Below are 17,182 nucleotides of genomic sequence, written 5' to 3'. Positions count from 1 at the left end.
GATAAGCCTAGAGTGAATTCTATAGCCCCAAAACAAGGAAGCAGTCCAAAGTGGACAATGATGGGAGAACACTGAATAAACACATAGAAGCTACCTCAAAGACTTTTCAGTGGCGGTAACTGGAAAACTGAGCTCAAAAAAAGGAAGCAGCATGGTTTATTACCAAAGCAAAATATACCAATGAGTTCACAGAAAGACAAATCGAAGTAGAATTACAAATTATGTAGATTCTGGCCCTTCCAGGATGCAGACCTTAGCTCACCACCTTTCAAAGAAGGGCTGTGTTATTTCTTTTCAAAGAAGACAGGATGGAAAAGAGGCGGAACGAGCAACTAAAAGGGACAAAGAGGACAAACATACTCTGATAATCAAGGTTAACGTCAACAGTGAGAAGCCATGTCAAGATTATGGACTGTCAGAATCACTGTCACTGTCCTCCCGTTGTTCATCGATTTTCTCGAGCGGGCCCAGTAACATCTCCATCGTGAGGCTTTGTTGTTACTGTGTTTGGCATATCGAATATGTCACGGGTAGCTTGCCAGGGTTTGCAGTGCAAGCGAGATACTCTCGGTAGCTTGCCGGGCTCTCCGAGAGGGGCAGAGGAATCGAACTCGGGTCGGACATGTTGGCTGCATGCAAGGCGAACGCCCTACCCACTGTGCTATCGCTCCAGCCCACTGTCAGAATAATGACTGGTATTTGATCTCTGTGGTCCTCCTCCAGGAAACCCATAATTTCTGTTTTAATCACAGTAACAAGAAACAAATCCCAATTGTGGGACACTCTACAAAATACCTGAGAATACTCCTCAACTGTCAAGGTCACCAAACACAAAGAAAGCCTGAAAAGCTATCAAAGTCAAAAGGACCCTAGGAAGACATATGAATAAATGTAACATAGTATCTAGATGAAATCTTGGAATAAAAAAAAAAGGACATCAGGTAAAAACTAAAGAAATCTGAATAAAGCGTGAAATTAAGCTAGTAACAAATTATCAATACTAGCCAACGAATAATGAAAAAAGATATTAATAGATTAATTATAAAATAAGCAAAAAGGATTACACTGGATTAAAATTTTTTGCGGGGCTAGAGCAATAGCACAGCAGGTAGGGTGTTTGCCTTGTACGCAGTCGACCCAGGTTCGATTCCCAGCATCCCATATGGTTCCCTGAGCACCGCTAGGAGCAATACCTGAGTGCATGAGCCAGGAGTAACCCCTGTGCATTGCCAGGTGTGACCCCAAAAAGCAAAAATAAATAAATAAATAAATAAATAAAATAAAGTTCTCTGTTAAAAATAATAAATCAAATCAAACAAACTACAACATAAAACTACTTTTGTAAGGGTGGGGGAGGGGCGCTGACTTGGCAGTGCTCAAGGGCTACTCCTGGCTCTGCACTCAGGAATCAATCCTGGTGGTGCTCGGGGGACCATATGGAATGCTGGGAATCAAACCTAGGTTGGCCCTGTGCAAGGCAAATGCCCTACCCGGCTGTGCTGGCTCAGTTTTAAAAGGTCATCCATGCAATGCTGGGGTCAAACCCAGGCTTCCTATATGCAAAGTCTATTCTCTATCCCCTTGACCTTTCTGGCCACAATATAAAATAATGTTAATAGAATTATAACCAAATATTTGTTGGTCTTTCATCAAATCCTTGCAGACAAATAGGAGAATCGTGGCGTAGACAAGGGAAAAGATGTTTATTTGATTTAACAATCATAATCAAAGGCTACCGATTTACGGCTTGAGAGCAAGGAGGAAGACTTTCGTGAGAATTCTAGATGCTGACTTGGAGAGGCACTTGTATGCGGTCAATGGTGATTTAAACCCCCCTCCCCCACTAACACAAGTCCAAGAATAAGCCTTGAGCAACACAAGGTTTGGCCCAAATTCCTCCAACCCAAAGAATGCTAAGTTCCTGGATATAATCTTTAAAATGGTTATTATCAAGGACCTGGATGCCTTGTATGCTAAGGTCTGCTAATGAGGGAAATATGGGCTGAACAGAAACGCTGAACTACAAAATTAGGAATAAGAAGACTACTGGGAACTTGATTAACAGAATGATCTAATACAGTGAAAAATAACACAAGAAAAAAAGCAAAACTTAGGGCTGGAGCAATAGCACAGCGGGTAGGGCGTTTGCCTTGCACGCAGCCAACCCGGGTTCGATTCCCAGCATCCCATATGGTCCCCTGAGCAACGCCAGGGGTGATTCCTGAGTGCAGAACCAGGAGTAACCCCTATGCATTGCCGGGTGTGACCCAAAAGGCCAGAAAAAAAAAAAAGTAAAACTTATGTACCAAAACATAAAGCATGAGTCGTTATTTTTTAAAACTTGCATGAGCTGGGCCCCCTGATAGGATAGTAGATAAGGCACTTCCTTGCCCACAGGTGACCTGGGTTCATTTCAGGCATCCCATATGGCCCTCAGAGCATGGTCAGAGGGGTAATTACTGAGTACAGATCAGGAGTAAGAACTGCACACAGCTGGGTGCAATCCAAAATCCAAAAATGAACAAAGAAAAAATCTGCATATAATAGTAACCTGGGTGTGCAAATATGAGAACTATTAAAATAAGTAATATACTAACTTCAGAATAGTCTTAACCAATTAAGTTGAAAAATTTAAACAAACTGAGCAAACCATACTTAGGGCACACAATATATCTGAGAATAATGCATTAAAAAGAACAACTATTATATCACAGAAGCATTACATCCAGAAATCTTGGATTCGGTCCATTGCAGTACATGGTACCCTAAGAATCCCTAGGTCTGGCCAAGAATCAAATCCCATTTTCCCCACCAAAAGAACTTTGTACAATATGCACCAAAATATCTGTAATCATGATATATTTAAAAATCATGTAATTATCAGGAAGTCTTTTGAATCTACAGAATAAGACTAAATACTGATACGATGATCTCAAGTGCTTTTAATATATGATAGATTTATACTTAGATATAGCTTTATGAACAGCTAGCTATACTAGAAGCACAAGACAGAAAGAAAACCCCAAGAATTTAACTTAAATGATTTTCATGGAAAGGTTTTCTAAGAACATAATGAACATCATTACTGTACTCTAGACTCAAAGAATAAAGCATTTCTCAGTGATATTTTAGAAGTTAAAATAATGCAAAAATAATAAGCAATCCAGAAATTACTAAAGTACTAAAGTACAATATATAAGCAAAAATTAAATTCCTACGATATTTCAAAGGCCAGCCACTGACTGTTTTAATTATGTATTTTTCATGAGGATGCCAAAACCTGAGCTAAGATAACATTTAAAAGTAATTTCTGGGGGCTGGAGCAACAGCACAGCAGGTAGGGCGTTTGCCTTGCATGCCATTGACCCCAGTTCAATTCCCAGCATCCTATATGGCCCCCGAAGCACCACCAGGAATAATTCCTGAGTGCATGAGCCATGAGTAACCCCTGTGCATCACCAGGTGTGATCCAAAAAGAGAAAAAAAAAAAGTAATTTGTGAGGCTAGAGCAATAGCACAGCAAGTAGAGATCTTGCACTAGGCAGAAGTTGGTTCGTTCCCTGGCATCCTATTTGGTACCCTGATCACTGGTAGGAGCAATCCCAGGAGCACAGAGCCAGGAGTGGCACAAAAAAAAAAATAAATCAAAAGAATTCTACTCAGGGCTGGAGTGATAACACAGTGGGTAGGACTTTTGCCCTGCACACGGCCAACCCAGGTTCAATTCCCAGCATCCCATATGGTCCCCTGAGCACCACCAGGAGTAATACCTGAGTGCATGAACCAGGAGTAACCCCTGTGCATCGCCAGGTGTGACCCAAAAAAGAAAAAAAAAAATTCTACTCAGCCTTAACCAAGTCAAAGAGCATTTCTTCGTTTAGCTGAGTTTTTCATGTCTTTAAGAAAAAAAAAAATTCACGCACTGCAAGAGTGGCTGACCCTGGTTTAATCTAAGGTGGTGTATAGTTCCCTGAGTACTGCTAGGAGTGACACCTGACACAACAAGGAGTAACCCCGACATACCAACGAATGTGATACCAACATACATAAGTACACGTGTGTGTACACAGAGGTATATATATATAAAACCAAAATGTTTTCTATTTTTTGAACCACTGAATTTGAAAATGCAAATGAATTAGTATGTATGTCTGAAGTGTTAATTCATCCACTTACTTCAAATGAATAAATAAGTATTCATTCCTAGCTCATGGGAATTCTTATTAAAAACAAACAATACCCTACCATTGAAGCAGCATTTTAAGTAACAGAAAACCAAGGAATGATTAATCCTGTAAAATGAACTGCGTATCTTCTCTCCTATTGCTTCAGGAGCTTTATTACAGTCTGACAACCTACAACCCATATGCTATTATAGAGGAGACTATATCAGCTAAAGATTAGAAAAAATAAAAGTACAGCAGCACAAAGATGGGCAGAGGTATTTACTAACAAAAACAAGGCTAAGCATATTCAAACAGTAATGGCATTGGGTATACTTTCTTTCAAACTGAATTTAGATCTCTGGAATAAAGACTGAATTTTAATACTTTAACATAATGTGTGAATTCTGCAAAAACTCTTCAGAAACAAAACAGAAAAAAGAGACTTATGTCATTAGTATGCTTGGTATGATTCAATTTTTATTAAATTAGGTGCCACAGAGAAAAATTGAGGGGTCAGAGAAACAGCATAGGAAGCAGACCTCATTTGAACCCAGGCACTATGGTCACTGAGCATCACCAAGATGTGGCCTGATGATCTCAAGTCCTCACCCTGAACCTTACATCATTGACCAAGAATCCGCTGGTCTTTGAGAATCACCAGGAGGTACCCTACTAAAGTTTCCTAAAAAAGAGAGAGGCTGAAAAATCTCACTTCAATTCCTGCCACATTATCACTCACAAGGTGATATAGAAAACTAATCTTTCTAAACCTTCATTTTCTTGTACGATAAGAACAAAATAGGGGCAATATAAGATCCCTACCCTGTTTATAGTAATATTTATAGTATTTATTTATGTGAAGGTTAAGTAAAACCATGTATGGAAAAGCACTTTTTAAATTGTCAGTAACTATACAATGTAACCGATATTAACATATTAACAATATATCCAAAAGCCAAGAAAGATTACAAAGTATAACTTATACTAAACATAAAGCTTAATGGTATTAATATATTATTGGGAATAAAATCTGTTACAGGTAAAAAAATTTCAAAATTTCAACTTATAAATGTTATTATTTTAAATAATGAGGTATTACTCTACATTTCTCAAAGGTCTTAAAATTTACTTGTCCTCAAGGAAAAGGGTTAAAAACAACCTCTTCACTGGTAGAGGGACTCGTTCAACTGTCAGTAACATTGTAAATCATGGCTCTTTAATAAATAATTTGTTAAAAAAATTTTTTAAAAAGGGGCTGGAGCAATAGCACAGCAGGTAGGGAGTTTGCCTGGCATGCAGCCGACCTGGGCTCGATTCCCAGCATCCCATATGGTACTCCGAGCACTGCCAGAAGTAATTCCCGAGTGCATGAGCCAGGAGTAACCCCTATGAGTCTCCGGGTGTGACCCAAAAAGAAAATAAAAAATTAAGTTTTTTAATTAAAAAACTTGTGGAAACTAGTAACACAGGGCAGGTAACAGCTAACAATCAAAAAAGCATAGAGATTCAGTGAAAAAGGGAGAGAGAAATAAGTAGCATAAAGATAAACTGGAGGGGGGACTGGCTAGGAAGCTTTTGGTCAAAGTATGAGAATTTGCAACAACAGATCTAATAATCCTTTCTTCACAACGTGCTACCACACTGTAAAATATCTAGAGTTTACCATCACTTATGAAGAAAAAGTTAACAATAAAATAAACAACAAAAGCATATTCACTTCTCTAGTTAAATGCCTTGGGAAAGATTACATTGAAGTCTGGGCACTTTCCTAAATAATCTCAAGAAAAGTACCAAGACCAACTTGTGTGTCTTGATGGTATATACAATTTTGAACTCTGAACAGTGTTACACACACTAGTGATTTAGCTATATCTTTCTACTGGGGATTTCATCAATATAAATTCAACTGGGATGTTCACTGCCGAAACTCATATACTAACATAGCTGGACCAAATCTGATTAAGCAAGAAGCTGATTAAGAAAACATACTAATTTTGCATTGATTTCTTTATTTTGAAGAATTACTTATCCTATTTAGTCTTCTCCATTTGTAAAATAAGTTATCAAATATAATACAGATTGCCATCTGCCAGGACAGTGTAGAGGAATTCCCTCTATTGTAAAGCGCTTGGGGAAAATTAGTTTTCCTATTACTTAAAAATTATATAATCCTTTTAATATATTGTCCCCCAAATAAAATAGAGGTGAAGGGCCTCAGACAACTCAGATAAAATTGAACAAAATGGTCCTTCTTTGGGATATCTGGAGACAAATGATATCAAAACAATTTTAAAGCACTTTTTTTTTTCTAGTCTAATAATGCTCTCCCTCTCTCTCTCTCTCTCTCTCCCTCTCTTTTTCTCTCTAGAAAATTTACCTTTATCCTTATCCAATGGTTCCTGGGAAAGAATAGTGCACAGTACCGGGTTTTTCCACACCCCAGTCTCTTGAGCTAGAGTAGCTAAAAAATGCAATTCACAGCTGCCATTCTCCATCAGCTTTTCATGAGCTACCTATAAATATTAAATAAACATCCAAAGAATTACAACAGATTTTTAAAAGCAAGCTTATCAAGCTTTAAATATACACTAAATTTTGAAAAGATTTTATCTTAAAATTTTCATGTCACATTACAAAATGCCGAACTCTTTTACCTCTAATTTTAAAAGATGTCAAAGATAAGAAATAAATAAATTGTAAGCTTTAAATCAACAGTGTACTTAAAGAAGTCCATATAATCCCCCCAATCTAAACCATGAGCTGTTACTCCACAAGGAAACTGTTAAAGAGTATCTATAGTATTAAAGCTCTTATACATTTTTAATACTGAGTAAAAGGATTTCCAAAAAACTACTGTCTCTTAGGCCTTTTATAGGGGACTAAGTGACAATACACAAATTTTAAGAAAGAAAACTATTATTAAAAACCACCAAATGTGTGCTTTTTAATTTTCTCATTATATAACTAACACTGAACCTTGATTACAAGTTGTATATATGTATTCATACATGTGACATTCTTCGGGACACCAAAAACCAGCAAGAGTCATTAAATTTAAAAAGACTTTACTGAAACTTTCTATGGGCAAATTTCTAGGGAAGGAAGCAACCAGTTCTTGTACTTATGGAAATTATCCTCTAGTGGAGTCAGGAATGTCTAAATGCTTAAAACCCACACAGAATGAAGCAAACACTATTAAGCAGGTATAAACTAACCTGGAAAAAGCTCTAAATGAGAGCAGAGTGCCATGCAAATTCTTAACGCTGTGTTCTGTGCTTTAGAAAACTGTTCAAGTGATAAATCTTTCCACCGCAACTAGTTCATGTGCTATAAATAACTTTCTTTAAGAAGTTTATGAAAGCTCCCATAAGTGGAATTTAAAAGTTATTTTCCCTCTTACTAGCCCTATGAAAAAGCATCAATTACTGCTATATTTTTAAACTGGAAAATTTAGAAGTTTTTCTTACATTGAAAAAATAAGTAGCATGAGGAACCTGTTATATTTTTATACCAACAACTTAATTCTATAACAGAACAAATTTAAATGCCAAATAATGTAAAGAACTCTGAAAGATTTACCTTTAAAAATAAAGTTTGCTGGGGGGGAAAAAAAAACTAAGACATAAGTTACTGATATGCTGAAGCAGGCAACTGCATGATCAAAAAGTTAGTTGCAATGTAACAAATAGGACAAGACATCTTCATTTCAACAAACAGTTATTAAATATCTATCATGTGTAAGACGACACCATGTGGAATCCTATGATATTAAGCTATTACGATTCCTACCTTCAAGAATTTTGCACTTGATGTAGATCTTAATGTTTAATAATAGGAAAGTTGATTTCTCTAACTATACTTTATTTGAGACTAACCCTCTTCAATATATCTCCTATAGAAAAACATAAGGACAAAAGATGTTTTAAGAACTATTGACTAGAGAAATAGACAACTATACTTTTTGAAACTAGTTAGGATCATTCCTTTTGACTAACAAAATCTACTTAAAAGAAATAATATATCCAGCACAATCTAGTGCTTGAAACAAAAGTTAACATTCTTAAAAAGAAAGCTAAGTGCTAAATTCTATAGGACTTACATACTTAAAATAACAATAATAAAAGAAACAGCATGCGTTTTCAGATATAGGAGAAAAAGCATGGACTTTGGCATAAAGAAACTCTGGTTCAAATACCTACTTTGTGATACTAAGTGTAAAACTTGGGCAAATGAATTAAGTATGAGCCTCAGTTTCCTCACCTTTAATACGGGACAGATATATCTACAACCACAAAGGATTAAATGAGATGTTAAAATTCTTATAAAATATACTGCAGATTTTCAGCATTTAGTTGTTTCTAAATGCAAATGTAGCATTTTCTTTTGTGTCCCCTTACTTCTTTGGCAAAGTCCTAATTTGTTTCAGCTTAAAGAACTATGCATATTCAATCTACCTAAATTCATTCTAATATAAACCCATTTCACAAATACTCACTGAGTACCTACTATATACAAGACACCACCATATTACTAAGAACAGCAGGTCTGTAATGATTTAGATGTTTTAAAGTTTAACCAAATTATTAAAAAATATGATGAAAGATATACCTTATCAAATCTAATAGTAAGTATTCTCACCTGTACCAGTGCCTGAAACTGTTCCCACTGTTTATCTGACAACTCAACAGGCAAACACAGTAAAAGTTCAACACAGCTTCTAAAAAGCAAAAGATTGATAAAAACACATTAATCAACATTAAAATTCAAGGTAAAATAAAGCTAATCATTCTAATAGCATCAGCAAACTTCGCATAGCTTATCTATTTTAATTTGAATTACAATAAAATCTATGCTATGAAGAGGAAAGAAAAAATAAGCTACATCTATTTTTAATTTACTCAAAAATCTACTCACAATGCCAAGCGTTCCAGAACCAACGCTACATTTTCACATTCAGAGGTAAGATAAGGCCGGGCTTTAACATAACTTTGGATAGCCACTGTGTATACCTCCAACAAAGGTAAGGGATCTTCTGAAGTTTTCCACTTCTCTGCATACTCAAGGAGTGTCTGTTTTGGAAGGAATAATAAAAAATATTTAATGTAAACCAACAGATAAATAAACTTTTTCTTTACTCCTTGAAATATTTTATAAAATAACAATTTTACTCATAAAAACAAAGTTGATTTATATTAAAAGTATTATATTATAGTCATAGCATCAGAAAGTTCTCTGTAGGAGAAAATATTAGTGTTAATTTAACAATAACATAATTTTAAGAAAGCTAGTTTTGTGTGTTGATGCCTTTCTTTCCTAGCCAAAACACCACCTTATCTCCCCAATAATACTTAAAAAGTGTGTCTGACCAGGCATGCTTGACTGGCATGCAGCAAAGGCTTTTAAAAAAACACTTAAATCTTCTATTTAGGTGGAAAAACATTCAATACCTAACAATAAATAAATTACATATTGTCAAAAAGATGTACTTTTTGTGCATGAGAAACACTACAATGGTAAAGTGTTTGCCTTGCATGCAGGATGACCAGGACCTGAGTATGTATCCCATGGGATCACATACGGTCCCCCAAGTACCACCAATAGCGGTCCTTGAGCACAGAGCCAGGAGTAAGCCCGGAGCACTGTCAGTGTGGTCCCCCAAACAACAACAACAAAATTACCAAGAAGGTGATTTTTCATGATCATTATAATTATCATTAAATAATTTATTCCAATATGTTCCTGGGTTGGGGAAATAGGACAACGGGTAGGGCATTTGCCTAACATGCAGCCAACCCGGGTTCAAACCCCTCAACTGGTTCCCCTAGCACTGCCAGGAGTAGTTCCCGATTGCAGAGCCAGGAAAACCCCTGAGCATCACTGAGTGTGGCCACAGGGGGAAAAAAAAAAGTCCATATATATATATGAAAATACTACAGCACTTAGCACTGAACTGTCCAAGTCTAATAGATACCTGGAAAATAAAGTTATGAGGCAAACACCACACAGACACATACACAAATACTATGCAGTCACAATGATAAAATCATGCAATCCACTACACAAATTGGATAGAACTGGAGGATATCATGTTAAGTAAATCAGAAGGAGAACAACAAATACTGGATGCTATCCCTTGAATAATTAGGTAAGTAAATGAAGGCATCAAAGGACAAACATCTTGCCCTAGATTACAGAAACGAAAATGCCAATGAAGAAGAAAACCAGAGTGGGGGGCAATGGACATGGTAGTGTAGAGGTAGGGTATCTGTAAACTACTCGACCTAATACTACTGTAAGGACAAGACCCAAACTACAACAATTAAACCTAAAAATATGTCTAATAAGGAGGGTAGGTTGAAAGTAAGTGGGAAGAAACCTGGTGAAGGAACGCTGATGCTGGCAGGGGTGGAACTGAAGATGGAATAGTTTACACCTGAAACAATTATTAACAGTTTTGCAAATCAGAGTTGCCAAAAATCATTTAAGGGACAGGGAAGCAGCTCAGTGTAAAGTGCATGTTTCATTCAAAACCCAGGTGTTCAATCTCTGGTAACACTCCCACAATGCAACACACACACACACACACACACACACACAGAGTACTACTACCCACAAGATCTTCAACATACATTAATAGGTAAAGTAATTTTTAAATAAAGTCCTTATCGTAACACAATACTTAAGTACTTAGTCCTTAATGAAGTAAATATTTCAAATTCACCAAATACTGAAAGGGAAAAAATACTGCTTATCCAAAATTAAATACTGCTTAAAAGGCAAAATTCAACTGAGCAATTGTTACGATCTTACTGGCTCTATACAATGATTCATGACTCCAGCAGCATCCCAACTAGTAGAGAGAAGAAGCTCCAAAGAGCAACATAAAAGCAGAGGGGATGAAACAAGAAGTTATTAGTGCCATTAGCAAAGCAGGTTTTCCAGGCAAGGTTACCTTCCTTTGGGAATCAGATTAGTTGACCAGGAAGTCCCAGATGGGTTAGTATTATGTTCCCGGTAAACAATAAAGTTTCATGAAGTTACATACTAAGTGTGTTAGAGGACATGGGCTAAGCATAAGCAATGGCATCTGAAATGTTTGTGTCTTTTTAAATAATCCTACAGTTAAAAAAAAAAAGATGAAAAACGTGGTAATAGCAGTTAAAAAGACAATCCACAGGAAAAGACTCTACAACTACTTTAAGTCACTAAAAACAACAAAAGGTTCTACAATGAGCTAAACAAAACAACACTGTAGGACCAGAGAGAGAGTACAATGGGTAAGGCACTTGCCTTGCATGTGCCTGACCCGGGTTGGATTCCCAGCATCCCATATGGTCCCCTGAGCACCGCCAGGAATGATTCCTGAGTGCTGAGCCAGGAGGAACCCCTGAGTATCATCGGGTGTGGCCTAAAGACAAACAACAAATAAAAACAAAAACAAAACAAAACAAAAAAAAACAAGACTAATAAAATGCTTTTATGACAAATAAGACTACCACAATTGGTACTCTGCACATTTCAGGAAGGAAGGAGGGGTAGGGTTTGTGTTTTACTATCAGATACACAACAGAAAATATTCAAAAGGAAACTGTCTTTTCCTCTAATAACTTCTAACTAGCAGAAACTGTAAGTGATCTGAGAGAATGAAGATGAAATAACAGAAAAAGATAATCTGGTAAATTAAACCTAATTAACTCGTGTTCTGAGTAGACATATTCATAGATCTTGACCCACTCCAAGTTAGTCCACAGCAACCTGGATATTGTCTTGGTATCTGAAATCGGATCTTAAGTGAGAACAGTCTTGTGAGACTGGGCCCTGTATTTCAATGACAGGGTAGGTCAAAATCAAAGCAAACAGTACTATAACTTTGTTGAAGAAGTGGTATTGTAAAATAGTATTTGGTGAAAGCACTAATAACAGTGATGATGGTAAGGATAATGTCTCAACAGAACTTAACAAAGAAATCAGAAAGCACAAAAGAGATGAGTTGGATGGAGCTCAAGTCTTGCACGTATGAGGTCCTGAACGTAGTAATCAGCACAACATATCTCCACCTCTCTCTGGCAGTGTGTGACTGGTGGTTCTACCAGCCCCTAGCACTAAGAGTAAGGCCCCTATTAAGGGGGGGAAAAAAGGGTAAAGGAATCTAGATAAAGCTACCAAGCAAGTGGGAAATATCTGTATTCAGGGGGTCTTTTATAATTTATTCCTCTATATCCAGGAATGAAACTGAGGATATTATTCTGAGTCTTAAAACAAAACAGGGCCAAGTATCAGCATGGCTGATTCAGGTGTTTTATGGCAATGGGACACAGAATAGCCTACTCACATCTTAAGGATTTCAAAATAACAACTAAGCAAGCAATTCTTGCTTCAGCTAGCATCTGTATTTCTACACAAGTTATTTAAAAAAAAAAAAAAACCTCCCCTTGGAGCTGGAGTGGGGCTTTTGCCTTGCATGTGGCCGACCCAGGTTCGGTTCCCAGCATCCCATATGGTCCCTGAGCACCACCAGGAGTAATTCCTGAGTACAGAGCCAGGAGTAATCCCTGTGTATTGCCAGATGTGACTCAAAAAGAAAAAACAAAAAAACTCCCCTTTATGAAAAAAATCATGTTTGTCCCAGAATTTCAAGTTTGGAACATGCGCCCAATTTATACAAGGATTAGATCAAATATTTAGATTAACCTACTAATTATTCTAGTGACTCAAATTCCTTAGTTTAATAGAAAATACATCACAGTAATTTCCCAGTATTAAAATAGAGACTTTTCCCTTTCTTCTCTTGCAATTCTCTCCAAAAAGCCTTAAAGTCATATATAGTCATATGTGTACACAGGTCAGTTCTGCAAATAAAATATTAAGCTCTTTATAGAATTAAATATTTTACTTAGGATGCTATTAAGTAACTATTTATATCAAGCAGTAATATTAACATCAAAGAAAACTTTTAAACTTCTAATATGTAACCAAGTGAATAATAACTGGTAAGTCACAAAACATCAGAACAAATAGCACTTTAAAAAATGACCTCCCAATATGTATAAAAGTCACTGGTCAGAAGAGAAATGCAAATCAAAATAACAATGAGACAAATGAGACTAGTACATATCTCAAAGAACAAAAACAACCAGTGTTGGCATATAAGGGGAAAAAGGAAACCTGATCCACCACTGGTGGGAATATCAACTGAACCACCTCTTGGGAAAACAATATGAACACTTCTCAAAAAAAAACTGGGAACTGAGCTACCATGATGTAGTAATTCCACGTCTTGGCACTTATACCAAAGGCTCCAAAACTGTTTTTCAAAGACATTGGTGCCCCTATGTTTACTGCAGGACTATTCACAATAGCCAAAACCTGGAAACTGCCAAACTGTCCAATGACAGATGACTGGATAAAAGAATTCTGATACATATACACAATGAAATGCTACTTGGCTATTAAGACGAAACTGTGCAATTTGCCAGTACCTGGATGTAAAGAGGGGGGATAGGGGGACATCATGATAAGTGAAGTCAACCAGCAGAGGAACAGACACAGAATGATCTTACTCATGTGTGGAATATAAAATAGCATAATAAGCGAATAACAATAGTCAAGGGTAACAGAACTTGACAACTGGTCTACAGAACTGACCATTTTAGGGCAGGGAGATGGAATGTAAGGGAGTTGTTTCTGGGAAAACCCTACAATGGTGGAGGAAAGCCAACATTCTAGTGAGGCTATGAGGCTGGACTGCTGTATGCATGAAACCATATCAGTAACCATGGAAATCACAGTGGTTAAAATTTTTTAAATATTTTAGAGGAAAAATTTTTTTCATTTCATTTTACAAGTAACAAAAGAGAAGTAAATTTTGGTAAAAAAAATTTTTAAAAGACCAATTAGACGAGGCTACTTAATAGTCTAGAAATAGTATAATACAAAGAAGCTATAAAAGGTAATTTCAGATTATAAAATTATACAAAAAGGAAAGACCATTAAAATTATCATACTGATTAGATATAGGGAACAAACTAAAAGGTGAATTAAAAAGCAAATATCAGTAAAAGACTAAGTTGATATTCATTTAGCAAGTATATTTTTAACAATTCCCTTGTTAGGTCAAAAACTACCAGGGCTGGAACGATAGTACCGCGGGTAGGGCGTTTGCCTTGCATGCGACCAACCCGGGTTTGATTCCCAGCATCCCGTACGGTTCCCTGAGCACTGCCAGGAGTAATTCCTGAGTGCAGAGGTGCAAAGCCAGCCTATGCATTGCCGGGTGTAACCCAAAAAGAGGAAAAAAAAAAAAACAGAACTGCCATAAAACTGGAAGCATCCCGACTTTTTTACAATTAAAAGTTACCTGGGATTGGAGGGATGGGAAGGAAGTTGATACCGGTGGTGGGATGAAGCTATACCATAGCGTACCTAAACCTCAACTATGAACAACTTAGTAAACCACAGTGTCTTAATAAAAAAATTTTACAATTTTTTAAAAGTTACTTATTTGTATCTATTACCTTAACCTATATTAGGACGATCAGGCAGGACTTCTGAAATAACCAGACTTATATTCCTGAAACGTAAACAGAAGAGACCTTAAAGACCATTTAATTTTGTTTTACAGAATAGTGATTAAAGAATCCAATGACATGCACAATATTAAAGAGATTCATAATCAGAAGTCAGGCAGCCCTACCTCTGTGAAAGTCTGTGGCGCTACATCATCAATACAAAGTATCTTTTAATATCCTTTAAATTATTCTGCATACTTGTGATATTATTTATACAATTTGCTGACCACAGTGGTACTAAATAACTTCTTTAAATTCAAATGGCCAAAAGGTACACGAAAAAGTGCTCTTCATCACTAATCATCTGGGAGATGCAAATCAAAACAATGAGATATCATCTCACCACAGTGACAGACACACAACCAAAAGAACAAGAACAAGCAGTGCTGGCATAGATGTGGGGAGAAAGTTACCTTCATTGTCGGTGGGATATCTATTGGTCCAGTCTTTTGGAAAACAATATGGACAATACTCAAAAAACTAGAAATTGAGCAACCATATGATCCAGCAATACCACTTCTGGGAATATACCCTGAGGGTCCAAAAACACACAGCAAAATCACCATCTGCACTCCGATGTTCACTGCAGCACTACTCACAATAGCCAGAATCTGGAAACAACCTTGGTGCCCAGGAACAGACAAATGAAAAATGAAACTATGGCACATCTACACAATGGAATACTACACAGCTGTTAGGATAATAAGACGTCATGAGGGGGGTGGGAGGGACACTGGGATCCGTGGTGGTGGGAAATGGGCACTGGTGGAGGGATAGGTATTTGATCATTGTATAATTGAAGCCCAAGCACAAAACTTTGTAAGTCTACAACTGTACCTCATGATCTCACTAATTTAAAAAAAAAATGTGACGTCATGAAATCTACCTATAAATGGATGGACTTATTGAGTATCATATCATATGAAATCAGTCAGAAGGAGAGGAATAAATATACAATAAGTGCATTCATTTGTGTATATAAAATTACATATGTGTATGTTTATATGTGTGTATATATATGAAAACAAATATCCATGGTCAGGGAAAACAGTGGTTAGGACTGGTCAATGGCTAGAATCAACTGCAAGAGTGTGTGGAGCAGAGGGTAGGTAAGATAGAGAAGGGACCAGTATAACAATAGTAGCTGGAAATTATCACGATGAATAAAACTGAATGTTTCAAGTAGATAAAGGGATACACCTGATAACCTTTCAGTATCGGTATTGCAAACCACAAAGCCCAAAATGGGGGTTGATGGGAAGGAAACTGGGGTCACTAGTGCTAGGAAATGTACACTAGTGGAGGAATGGGTGTTGGAACCCCCTATGACTGAAACCTAATCATGAACAGCTTTGTAAGGGCTTATCTCCCTGGTGATTCGATTAAAAATAATAAATTCTTTATCCGTTAATTTTAACTGAAAGAAAATTTAACAGTGTTTTCAAAAATTTGCCTATGCCTTCACTCTGCCATCCTCAGGTAGTACTCACATCCAATCTCCAGATATCAGGAGAGTGTAGAAGGTTTATTTATTAGGGGACTGTGGAAGGTTGGGCTAATCATCAGCTTGGTAGCCATCTGGGGTAACCAGAGAATTAGCAATTGGACCTGGTTCTTGGGCTGGGGTGATAGCACAGTGGGTAGGGCGTTTGCCTTGCACACAGCCGACTCAAGCAACCCGGGTTCAATTCCTCCGCCCCTCTCAGAGAGCCTGGCAGGCTGCCGAGAGTATCAAGCCCTCACGGCAAAGCCTGGCAAGGTACCCGTGACATATTCGATATGCCAAACACAGTAAGAACAAGTCTCACAATGGAGACTTTATTGGGCCCGCTAGAGCAAATCGATGAACGAGAGGACAGTGCTACAGTGCTACTTCCATGTACAGAGCATTGGAGATAACACTCCCAGCCTGATACTCAGCAATAACAGTAGAGAAGACAAAACCATCTCTTCACATCTCTTATAAGTACAAGGAAACCTTTCCCAGAATCTAGTTACCATGAAATTTCTTGAGGGGCACATCCATGTCAAATATCACCCGGGGTTGACTTTAAAGTCAGAACTTAGGGGACTGGAGCTATTAACACAGCGGGTAAGGCGTTTGCCTTGCTTGAAGCCAAGCCAGGTTCGATTCCCAGCATCCCATATGGTCCCCTGAGCACCGCCAGGAGTAATTCCTGAGTGCAGAGTCAGGAGTAACCCCTGTGCATCCCTTGGGTGTGACACAAAAACAAAATAAATTAATTAATTAAATCAGAACTTAACTCTAACATTGGTGGCGGGGCCTATTTCTCTAAAAGAAATGTGAAGGGCCAGAGACAGAATAGAAAGCACTTGTCTTGCATATAGATTGACCTCCAGATCATATATGATCTCCCCAAGAACCTCTAGGTGAACCCCCAACATCCTCCCCAATTAAAAAAAGAAAGACATGAAACAAAAATGGAA

General features: G+C 37.3%; 1 protein-coding gene across 6 annotated transcripts in view; it reads right to left on the bottom strand.

Moving 5' to 3' along the window:
* Positions 1-17,182, bottom strand: part of ZNF292 (zinc finger protein 292) — a 105,347-nt gene that overhangs the window by 40,016 nt on the left and 48,149 nt on the right. Inside the window, exons 2-4 of one of the 6 annotated variants that reach the window (XM_056124981.1) lie at positions 9,081-9,235; positions 8,805-8,883; positions 6,544-6,679 (exon numbers count right to left, since the gene is read on the bottom strand). In XM_056124981.1, coding sequence (XP_055980956.1) covers positions 6,544-6,679; positions 8,805-8,883; positions 9,081-9,235 — 370 coding nt within the window. Of the gene's footprint in view, positions 1-6,543; positions 6,680-7,381; positions 7,401-7,955; positions 7,999-8,804; positions 8,884-9,080; positions 9,236-17,182 lie in introns of those variants that run through there. The other 5 variants (XM_056124982.1, XM_056124983.1, XM_056124984.1 and 2 more) reach the window with 5 other exon arrangements.

This window comes from Sorex fumeus, unplaced genomic scaffold (assembly GCF_029834395.1).
Source record: "Sorex fumeus unplaced genomic scaffold, SorFum_2.1 ptg000054l, whole genome shotgun sequence".
In the NCBI taxonomy this organism is placed as follows: Eukaryota; Metazoa; Chordata; class Mammalia; order Eulipotyphla; family Soricidae; genus Sorex; species Sorex fumeus.
This window is presented reverse-complemented; position numbering and strand designations above follow the sequence as displayed.